General features: G+C 48.3%; 1 protein-coding gene across 3 annotated transcripts in view; it reads right to left on the bottom strand.

Annotated features, from left to right (window-relative positions):
- Positions 1-6,300: 6,300 nt before the first annotated feature.
- IRF2 (interferon regulatory factor 2) overlaps positions 6,301-11,814 on the bottom strand; it is an 85,127-nt gene continuing 79,613 nt past the window's right edge. For 2 of the 3 annotated variants that reach the window (XM_029226487.1, XM_029226488.1), the window contains 2 exons: positions 8,756-8,802; positions 7,148-7,456 (listed from right to left, as the gene is read on the bottom strand). In XM_029226487.1, coding sequence (XP_029082320.1) covers positions 7,148-7,456; positions 8,756-8,802 — 356 coding nt within the window. Of the gene's footprint in view, positions 7,457-8,755; positions 8,803-11,814 lie in introns of all 3 variants that reach the window. The other variant, XM_029226485.1, reaches the window with a different exon arrangement.

Genomic DNA, 11,814 nt, shown 5'->3' with positions numbered 1-11,814 from the left:
CTAGAGCCCGCGAGCCCCAACTACTGAGCCCATGAGCCACAACTACTGAAGCCCGTGCACCTAGAGCCCGTGCTCCGCACCAAGAGAAGCCGCCGCAATGAGAAGTCCGCGCACCGCAATGAAGAGTAGCCCCCGCTCGCCGAAACTACAGAAAGCCCACGTACAGCAATGAAGACCCAACACAGCCAAAAATAAATAAATAAAATAAATTTATTAAAAAAAAAAAACTCATTAAAAAAAAGAAAGAAATTGGGGTCACATGTCTGAGCTCTGAGATCCTTAGTGATAAATTCTTGAATTAACGTAAGTCTGGGAGCGGCTGGGTAATTTGGAAGCAGCGCTCCATAATATGGATCCTACCTATTTTATATCCAGATTACATGCTTGATAAGACTGAGTGCATACAACACAGCCCAGACTCTAACAGCATGATCTTATTTCTTACAGCATTCTTGCAAATAAGATGTTAATACCCTATTTTATATACAAAAACCCTGCTTCTTATAGATATTAAGAGATTTCCCAAAAGTCATCAGCAAGTGAGAACTGAACCCAGGTTCATCTGGTTTCAAAAATCTCATCTCTTTCCAGTCTACCATGTTGCCTTCCCACATACACTAGGGAGTATAGGATGAAGATTCTGTTCTCTGGGTGTTCTTACTTTGGAGTTTTTACTTCCTTTGTTGTTATTGGCAGAGCGGATTCCTTGAGATGCATGCATGTCCCAAATAGGCACTCAGCAGGCCCCACGTCCATCTTTTGCTCGTCTGGCTTCCTCTAAATCGAGAGCCGTATTTCCTGGTCTTTCTTGCCTGGGGCTTCTAACTGGGAATTAGGTTTCCCTAGTTATCTGTGCTTGCGTGAGACTAGGAGTCAGGATGGAAGCAGAAGCCACCTTCCCGCGGATTCACCTGTAACCACTGGCCAAAGTCACTGTGCGACACTGGGACTTTCTAAAGCTGCATCCTCGAGGCTCAGTCACTAATTTAACGGGTGTTGAGAGATAGTTAGGGTGGGGCTGACAGGGACTTCCTGGCTCTCAGATCTCAGCTAAGGCAGCTTGTCCTCACGATCAATGCCTCCAGTGCCAGCCTCCCAATTTCCGACCTTCACGGTTGGCAGAGGGGGAGGCAGCCCTGCGGTCGGCCCCTCCAGCCTTTCCAACCATGCAGACACCTGCTTCTCCCTGGTCAATGCCTCTCCGCTGAAAAGAGCCAGAGTGGGTTCTGTTTCCTGCAACTGAACCCTGCGGATACACACCGTTCCCCATCTTTCCCACTAACTGCTGGCCTTTGCAACTGTCAACCCTTCAATGGATCCTTTAACCTCTAAAATAAGAGCTTTGAATATCTCCATCGCTCCCTGTCTCCCTTACCCAGCTTTATTTTTCTCCAGACTATTTATTGCCTCTGAAAGATTATTTATTGGTTGGATGCCCACCCCTACTAGAATTTTATCTCTATTCAAACAAAGACTTTGTTTTATTCACTTCTGTACAGCCCTCTAACACTTAGAGCATTATTAACAAACAGTGGGAATAAATAAATAGTGTTGAATGAATGAGTCGACTTTTCTTAACAGAACGCTACTACCAAATTAATATGTTAGTAGTAGAGGTATCCACAGTATACCCTCAATAACGCCTCCGCATGAAGCTTTCACCTGGGTTCAGAAAATCCTCAATGAACACAAAATGATATGCGTTCTCTGGATCTCAGCCTTAAATTTAGGGTGACCAACTCCTTCTGGTTTGCCGGACACTCTCCCAGTTTTAGCACTAAAATCCCACATCCTGGGAACCCCAGCAGTCCTGGGCAGACGAAGACCATTAGTTTCCCTAGTTAACTTCATGAGGTGCTACAGAAAGGCATTTGGAATTATATTATTTTAAATCAATCTCGCAAATAGAAGTTTGCAGACACAAATCTTTTAAACCAGCCTGTGGTTTCCTTCCCATGTCACAGCTGTCTTGCAAATGATCCCTGAAGCCCTCAGGGTGAAATCTGAGCAATGGCCTTGGCCTGCATTCTACACTTTTACTAATACTCCTGTTTGGCTATATGTTGAATATGCTACAGCTCAGCATGTGAAATATAATTAATAGCATATTTCATAATTAAATGAAAAAACATGATACAGGAGCTTCCCAGAGAAAAGCTATAGCACTAGATCCTTCAGGGAAGGCAAGAGAAATCTGTTCATAATCTCGTTAATTCTAGGGATGAATAAAGGCTTAGCTATCACGAACCATAAAGAACTCACACTCTCTAGCGCTAACATTATCCTGAAACTTCAGACAGCCCATTCAAGTATAATTTGTGGATTGAAAACAATGTCTTTGATCTGGTGCATTAGACAGAGTTGGAGAATATGAGCATTTTCAGATCTACGACCCAAGCTTCCGGTAGATGGATCATCTTGGAGATTCTTTTTCCCTGATGATTCACGGTGTTGAATGTTTGGATGTTTAGATTTTAAAATATTCTTCTCAACCAAAACCAAAACTTAGTGATGCAATCACCCTGGAGTTTGTTTTGCACATGCAAAAACAGTTGTGTTACTAAAATCAACTGTTGCACGTGACGGTGGCTTTTCTCTGGCCGTGTGTGTGTGTGTGTGTGTGTGTGTGTGTGTGTGTGTGTGTGTGAGGGGTTAACGGAGGCAGAGTTGCACAATCCAGCACAATGCATTCCTCAGAGCCAGCAAGCTCTGTCTGAACGTGCTTACAAAGCAGATACCGAGAAACTGACCAAGCCTCCCAAGGGCAGCTGCTTAGAGAGGCAGAAGCACCCGTGCTGCGTTTCTTCTTAAGACATTGCCTAGAGGACTCCAGAAAATGCTCTTTTCTGACTGTGTGAACTCTGACATGTCCTACTTCTCGATCCTTCCAATCCTTCCACGGTATGACTCAAGTTCTTGGACAGACTTCACATTTTTGCTCACACCGGCTAGTAGGCGGGCCACTTCCTTCCTTCCAGGCACTATTTTCGGTAGCAGAGCCCCTGCACCTGTTGTCAGTGTGGCCACAGAAGGAAACCTCAGAAACCCTTGTCTGTCCACCCAGCATGGCCAGCACTGCCCAAGCCAAGGCAGGGGATGGTGCCAGGGCCCAGAGGGCCGGCAGGGGCCCAGAGGCCAGGCAGCCTCAGGAGGGAACATCTCACCCACCATCTTCTTGTGTCCCCTGACCCAAAGTTTTGCACAACCTGGGGCGCTCCTCTCCAGGTCTGTGGCTGGCCACGCTCCAAAGGGGGACAGCCCAGGGGCCTGGCCCTGTTCTTTTGACACTGGTATGTGGATCCCAGGGGAGGGGGAGGAGATCCTGGGGGCGACTGCCTAACTTCCACATGTGGGATGCAAATGTGACTGACACACAACCTTGAGAAGCTTCCAGTCCCATGGACTGGGATCCCCTCAGGGAGGGGTCTACTGCAGCCTGGGAACAAGATGGAGAGCTGGTTCCCAGCCCCCTTGGCTGGTCAGGTTCAGGTCCCACTGGCTCTGACCATCCTGGCCCTGGAGGCGCCAGGGTGTGGCATTTCAAGATGAGATGGCTGAACACCATCAGGTAAAAACCAGTTTCTGCCTCCTTTCTCTTTGTAAACCAAAACTGCTGCTGAGACAGGGCACCCGGCACTGCACGCCAGGACCCATTTTAGCTACCTGCGTGCAAAATTCTTCCTAGTGTGCTTTCTTTGTCTTGCCTCAGTAGAGATTCCGCAAAATAGCGGGCTTCTGATTCTCACCTTTTATCTGGGTCTGTTTGTCCATAGCTAGAATAACAGGGGGGCTTTTAAAACCTAATGAATTCAATGTTCAAAGAATGGCCTCAAGCAAATGGAATGTCTAATGTTCCATTAGGGCAGGAGGCCATTTGGGACTTAACATCGTTTTCATTCACATGCAAAATACTTCCAAAAGCTCAAATTTGAAAACTCAGAACCCTGAAACCCAATCAGGTACCTTCCTCATTCCTAAAATTTTGATCTCAGTAGTGGTTACCTGATAGTTTAGTACACTTTAGATTTGGGAGGGGGGGTAAAAAAGGACACTACTTTGGGGTCCTGATGGCCAATGGATTTGTGTGCATTTCTTTTCCATGTGTATTTCTTGTTCTCTATAAATACATTTAAATAGACTAAACACCTCCTTTGGCAGTTACTTCATCAAAACATGGAAAAAATGTTATGGTTGAGTATGGATTTATTTAGAGACTTGCAAACGTCGTTCTGGAAGCCCTTTGTGGTTCAGGATGTGCTGGGTTCTCTCAACCTTCTGAGTGGGCGTAAGTTCCTGTCACTGGATTCACAGTTCACATCTGTACCGGCTCCTTCTTACCAAGGGGTGACCTAGGTGCTGTCTGCAGAGAAAAAGACGCTGAACCTGCTAGTTACACACACACACACACACACACACACACAAGCCCATCATAAGAGCATATCAGCTCACACAGACGCCAGACGAAAGCAGCACGTGTCCCCAGCACTTCCTGTAACAGACAATGAGGTCTGAGGCTGCAGTCCCCGAGTCGCCCCATCTCATTTGTTTTTCTTCCTCAGGCCAAGCCTAGGCATGGGCTGACTAGCTTCTTTTCCTACACTCCTCGCAAGTAACACTGAGAAACATGACAGCCTTTCTCAGAAATAATTTAAACATGATTCTGTTTTCCGTGGCCTGCTTGGCAATGGATGGTCACCTTCAGTCCCTCAGTGGTGCATTTCCAGATCCCCCATCTTCTCTCACCTGGTAAGATGCTGTACTTCCGGTCATAACCGTGTAGGAGGAAGCACGTGAGGCGGCGTCTGGGCCCTGCAGAGCTGCTGACAGGGGTCAGGAAGTGAGCTGGGGGTTCCCTCTGTATTTGGAAGAGGGAAGGGGGGCAGGAATCAGGAGCTGGCCTTAACCCTTTGATCTCCAGGCCATGTGATGGACAGCCACCTTCCATTATTGGTTTCTAATTTATTCTAAAACAGGATGACTAAGTAGAAGGATTTAGATACAAGTCGCAAAGAACTGGACCTGTTTATTCAGGATCTGGGAGAAGGGTAGGTCTCCAGTGAAGAGCACAGAAAGCGAGGCTTTCCGTGAAGCGCAGGTAAACCCAGAGTCACCAGGGTGTTCCTCGCGGAAGCAGCCAACCATCAACCCTGGCATTTCAACCACAGCACAGCAACTAGTAAAATGCTTCAGTTAATTTCTGTTCAGGGCTGGATAATTTTATGGCCGCTAATTGTATCTGCAGCCACCCACAGAGAGAGGCATTAAAATTAGCCCTTTGTCCTTTCACTGAAGGAACCTTTTCAAATATTAACCTAGCAATCTCCTCCGTAAGCCCCCAGAGGTAGTAGGGGGGCGGCTAAGTCTTCGTAGGCTGAGTTTTTGGACATCGTGGAAGCATGAGGGGTGAGCGCCGCGGCCTTCTTTCCCAAGGTCAGAGACTGGGTGGTGGCAGGAGTCTGGGGTGTGGAATTCACATCTGTCACTAGAAAAGACACGCCTTAAGTTCTGAGGGCAGGGCCTAGGTCTCAGAAAGAAGACTGACTTTGACGAGGAACCCAACAAATGTTTCCTGTTCTCAAAAACATCTTATCTGTGAGCCCGGTATGTGGCATCAACACAGAAGTGGGTGGAATTTGCTGACAGTAGAGAGTAGTGGAAAGGGGACAAAACACTCCTCCAGAGTCACACCAGCCTTGGATTATGACTACCTATGTGACCTTGAGTAAAGGCATTTTCCTTTTAAGTCTCCATCTCCTCCCTGTGAAACGGAGATAAATCTCTATCCCGTGCACAACCTGGATGAGTGAACAAGTGAAATCATCATGTAAGACACGCAGCACAACGTCCAGCCCCGGGCGAGCGCCTAACAGAGGAAGCCATCTCACAACAGAAACCTCCAGGGTCGAAAGGGGGAAAGTTCTGGTCCACCAGAAGAAACGATATCGCACCAGTCCAATCCCATGACTGTGCTCTAAGGGACACACACACAAAGCCAGGCGTGATGCCCATTAAAAATTTAACTATATATCATATTCATTTATTATCAATCCACAGGATAATTTGATTGCTACATGAGCTCATAAAAGCTTTTTCACCTTTACAAAATTAAAAAAAAAAAAAATGTGCCACAAGGATGTAATAACAACTGCCGATAAACAAGAAAAGGAATCTTAAAATTATAAATTTGCTGTAGAAAAGATAAAAAACAATTATATTTTCTTTAGAATTTTACCTTGAATAAAATATTCCCCGGTATAAAAAATAAAAAAGCTTGCTCTGGTTAGAATTAGAGTATTTTTCTCTTCAAATCTGGGAATTTGCATAATCTCTCCATGATAGTTTTCCTTTGTACCGCGTGGCATTCAAGCATAGCAGATTAGAAAGATTTTCTTTTCTTTTTTTTTTGTTTTGTTTTTTAAAGCAGTCTTTTAAAATGGGACATCTCTGGAGAAGTTCATTTTCTTCTCCTCCTCAGGGATGTGGAACACAGCCTTTGAGGGCAGGAAAAGGAGGAAAGAAAATGAAGGGGATAGGAGGGCCGGGGAGGGGAGAGAGGGGAGGGGGTGGGATGAAGGGGAGGCAAACGAGGGGAGGGGCTGCAAAGCAAGAGGAGGAGATGGGAAGGGGGAAGGGGGGAGGGGAGGAGGGAAGAGGGGTGCTGACTGTGCTATGAAACAGAGCAGGGTCACGAGAAGGTCTATCTGTAAGTGCTTTAAGATAAGGTGCAGAAGCAGACTGCAACGTCGCTAGTACTGCCCTATGTACATATTCACAAGAATAAAAAATTCCAGCTAGTTCACATTTTCTCCTCCATTCAGAGGCATCCGTTCCACCATGCTGGCCTTGACCGCAGGCAATGCAGCACCTCACTGCCCGTGTGGGTGTTGGTCCTATGACGTCCTTGAACTTGAGGGAGCAGCCCTGGGAGATCCAGCAGGCTCTAGAGATATGCGTCTACCAAGGGGCTGGAGTCCTGAGTTAAAAAGAAGCTCCAGTACTGGAGTTGGACACAGCAATCAAAGTTCTATTGTCAAGGCTTTTTCCCTTAAGATTCGTCTAAAACAGGTGTCAGAAAGAAAAATATAATACAGACAAACAATAAAACAAAGCCAAGAAATCCCAACAACCACCAGGGGAAGTCGAAGGCTTAACAGCTCTTGACGCGGGCCTGGGTGATGTCGGAGGTCTTCTTGATGACGCTGGCCCGGGTCTCCCGGTCTGGCCGGCTGCTGCTGGGCGCTGGGGTCACGGAGGGGGCAAGGGGGAGGTCTGGGAACGGGGGCCAGGAGCTGTTGTAAGGCACGGGACAGCTCTCCTCTTTGATGGTGACCTGGAGGTCGGGCTTGTTGGAAGTGACGAAGGTCGCCATGCTGGGTAGCAGGTACGTGCTTCGTGTCCCCATGTTGCTGAGGTACTGTTTGCCTTCAATGTTCCTCTTCCGCCAGTGTGGTCGGCCCTTTCAAAGAAAATAATCATGATATACATTTCCTTTGCCTTCTCTTGAATGGCTTTTTAAACAATGTGCCACTCTTCCCACGTGTTGGTGTCTGAATTTCTTAAGAGGCGTGGAATAAACAAGAACCTTAGAGACTCCACACCCCTGAACTGAAATCCATTCCCAGCCATGCATGCCCCAAGCACAGTTTCTCTTCCCTTTTTAATCCATGCCCATTGGCTACCTCCCAGAAATCTAGCCAAGGCTGTTCTATGAAGGCAGGAAAACAAGGCAGCAACTTGGTTTCTGGTTCCCCTCTACTCCGGCTGCCCGGCCTCATGGTTAGGTAGCTTTGGGCCAGGATGGCTGGTGTGTCACGGCGACTAAGTCCTCACAGATGGCCCGATCTGATCTTTGAGTCAAGCTGCATTTTCAGAGTGCCGGAAGCGAGGAACCCAATAAAAGACAGGGAACGCCCCTGGATTGCTTTCAAACGGGTACAGCTTAGAGCTCCAGAGTGCATGCAAATAGCTGGCTTCAAGGGTGGTGTCATTCAGAGAAGGAGCTAGAATTCTGACCTTGAAGAAACAGGTTCCGAACGTATGTGCGCATCTACACCCACTGTCTTTTCAGAATTCCTGGACTATACTTTAAAGTATTTAGTACATTGGGAAATTACTAATTCAGACAACCAGTAGTCAGTCTCTGTCTGTCTGTCTGTCTCTCACTCACTAACTCACTCACTCAAACACAGACACAAAGCAGGCTTCGCAGGAATGCTTCCCCTCACAGTTCCAGCCATTTCCTGCCATTGTCTGAGCCTAGCCAAGAGGAGAGAGATCAGAAGCAAAGCCACTTGGAATCCGGACTGAACACATACCTGGCCCGTGGGCAGGGATCACAGGGCGGGCTGGGGGGGAGGGGACACTCCCGGTATCTGGGGAGCTACTTTTGCTTAGCACTTTCTGACACTGACTTCTCATCATTGCCTTGGGCCACTTGGACCTTCCATTTCTGCTTGTGAAATAGGATGTTTACGGTGGTAAGCATATCAGTGTTCCTCGGCCTTTTCCTGCCGTCATAGCCTCCTTTCTCACAGTAACATCTTACCCCCTTCCCTCCCATTTACTTCCCAAAGCTTCATTTTGTAAGTCAAAAGCACTGTAAATTTTATGTGATGTATATTTTACCACCATCACCAAAAAAAAAAAAAAAAAATCCAAAAGTGAAACTCATGCTCAAAAGAAAAGAAACTTCACCAGCAGCTGGGAAACCAACGTGCCAGCTGGGAAGGCTTTGCCCCGGTGCCACCATGCTTACCTCTGAGCTCTCTTCATCACTGGGCACACTATCGGTAGTTTCGCTTTCTGTTCACAGAGAGAAAAACACAGGCCCATCATTCCTGCCACTCAAACTGTTTCGAGGCCCAGGCAGTGTTTAAAACAATACATCAGCACGTCTTTCTTCAAAAGAGAAATGCATCACTAAACTCATAACCTCTGTCCCCTTGTGTCAGGTCAAACGCGTGTGCCTGGGAGATGCTAGGGAGGAATTCAGAGATGAAGGGTGGCTCATTTTCCCAGGGCCAGGCTATGCTTATTCATGGCCTCTCTTCCCAGGACGGGGTGCTGGGCCCCCGGGCTGCCCATCTGCGTTCTGCCCGCCCTGCCCCCCGGCCCTCTGCTGGCTCCACGTCAGGCCCTTTCCTCACAGCTGCTCCATCACAAGCCGCTCACGGGTCTTTTCCCATTCATGGCATTTGGTTCATTTAAGTCCCAGCCCAGCCTCCCCAGATGAGCCCCATTCTCCTCAGATCCCTCCTTTCCCTCACGGCCCTTCTGTACTTATATCCTGGGTTAATAAAGTGGCACCTTCCCCCTGGGTTACTGTGGGTGCACAGATTCTAGGGTGGCTCAGCTACTGAGTGTTTACCCTCTTGTGGGGTTCCCTGCTCTGGAGGGCAGGCGGGGCCTGTGACTTGCTTTGAACCAACAGAACACAGTGGAGGCGATGGGATGCACGTGATTACGTTATGTAACCCTGCAACCTGTCTAATGAGGAGACCATCTCCCTTGCTGGCTTTGAGGAAGCCAGCAGCTGTGGCGGGGAGGCTCACATGACAGACAACTAAGGACCGCTTCCAGCCAACAGCCAGCAAGAAACTGAGGCCCTCAGTTTGACAACCTGCCAGGAACTACATTCTGCCCCAAACCCTGTGAGCCTGGGAGCAGATCCTCTCCGATCCCATCCTCAAATGAGACAGCAGCCCTGGACCAGACCTCAGCTGCTGGTCTGTGCAGAGAATGCCCTGAGCAGAGGACCCAGCCAAGCCATGTCTGCTCCCCCGACCCTCAGAAACTGTGGGATAATAAATGTGTGTTGTTTTAAGGCACTACGTTTGTGGTTATAGGGTCATGCAGCAATAGATAACTAACTCACTTACCATCCTGATTCATCCTGCCGCCTGTGAGACACAGAGCAAGTTACTTAACTTCACTGAGGCACACTTTCCCCATCTGTAAAATGGGAGTATAAACACCTTCCAAAGAGGATTACGTGATGAGTGAGGGAAAGGCCTAGTACGGGTCCTGGAACACAGCCCACACCCAGTAAATGTTGGTGCGCCTTTGTCCTGAGCCTCATTCAACAGGGGATCTGCACCACATGCTAGGGTGACAGGGTCACACTCAAGAGCTAGCGATTACACATCACCTGCACACAGAATACAAGATTCTTTTAAGTAAAAAAAAATTTTGATTTTTTTTTTAAAGCAAACTAATTTTTTTTTTAAGTAGAAAAATGTTAATTGTTTTAAGTACAGAATTGATGGTGTGCAGTTTTTCAGGGTTCACAGCATTGAGAAAATGAAACACAGCGGGTTGAACTTCCAAAATACACGGACCCTTAGAGAGCCCTGAGTCTGGGTCATTCACTTCGCAGACATGGCCTGAAGGGAAGCTGTATTAGTGAACGTTTTTGGGGCCCGTGGGCCGGTGCTCTGCACGCAGGTCTTGTTCAGTCTCTAAGTCAGGGAGTAGGTCCTGTCACCCCTTGATTGTGCAGAAGGCCTTATGTGTTCTTGTGCCTTCTACCCCTTCCATCCCAAACCTACAGAGGGACTGGCCTCCAGCCTCACGTCTTGCTGGTGGCACAGCTGTGACCAGGTGGCTCCCAGCCCAGATAGAGTCCTTCTGACGACCCAGGGCACCAGGCCCAGACCAGGCCCTCCATGAATTAAAGGCTAAGCAACAAACGGACAAACTGGGGCACAGATTCATTCCTCGAACAAAGAAACTGAAAGTTACTACACGGGGCCCACCCTGGGGTCTCTATGCACGTTTCTCGGCCACTGTTCTCCAGTGACTTCACCTGGGCACAAGCGATTGCCGATAAACCTAACCCCCAGCAACTAGAAGACGGGCCCGTCCACTCCTCAGACTGAGCCGACTTCCCGAAGCATCCCCAGCAGGGGCAGCAGAAGCCCGGAGAAGGCCCAACCCTAGTTGTCAGGGCAAACCGGCAACGCCGGGCACAAGAGAGGTTTCCACACAAAAGCAAATTATACACAAGAGCAAGGGAAAATGCCCCTCCACTCAACCTTCAGGCTAGCCCAGGGCCCTGAGGAGGCAGCAATCAGCGCAGCCACTCCCAAGAAAAATGCGGAACAGAGATGTTGAGAAACCAGCCAAAGTCGTCGTGGACTGAGTCAGCACAGAGGAGGGAAAACAAAGCAAGCTTCTGATTCCAGGGCCCCGGGCGCTGAAGCTCTCCTGCTGCTCCAGCCTCTGGTGAAACTTCAAGATCCCCTTTCCATTTTTATGGTTAGCTTTCTTAGAGCTCCGGAGCCAAGGTTTCTCTTCCCTTCCTGTAGGTCTAGGCCCCCTCACGCCTAATCACCCTCCATAAACACCATCATCTTCTGTTCCTCTCCCCTTCACATAAAAACAAGGTGCCACCAGGCTTGCTCTGGGCGCTGGAAATAGGCAAAAACGAGCAGGTTAGACCAAGGTTCTGGGATTCCACAGCCCGAGTGACAGTTGTGGGAGGGGTGGGAAGGCAGACCCTGGGGAAGACTCCTTGGTAAGGCCTGGCACGAACCATGAACAGAATCAGAATGCTAATCGCCTGTAAGCACCCAGTTTTCAACTTCAGGGAGATAGTCGGAGACAAGACAAGTTCACATGCTCTGAACTTCTGTTTTCAGCTGACACAAACGGTGGCTGAAGAGCACCGTTTCTAAAGGAAGATCAACTGCCTCTGAAGTAGTTTTGAAAACTCTCCATATAAGCAAACTGGGAGTTCTCATTTTCATCGTTTAAAAGAATGGCCTTGAGGGGCTTCCCTGGTGGCGCAGTGGTTGAGAGTCCACCTGCCGATGC

The sequence above is a fragment of the Monodon monoceros genome, unplaced genomic scaffold (genome assembly GCF_005190385.1).
Source record: "Monodon monoceros isolate NGI ecotype Baffin Bay Population unplaced genomic scaffold, NGI_Narwhal_1 Super_Scaffold_17, whole genome shotgun sequence".
In the NCBI taxonomy this organism is placed as follows: domain Eukaryota; kingdom Metazoa; phylum Chordata; class Mammalia; order Artiodactyla; family Monodontidae; genus Monodon; species Monodon monoceros.
This window is presented reverse-complemented; position numbering and strand designations above follow the sequence as displayed.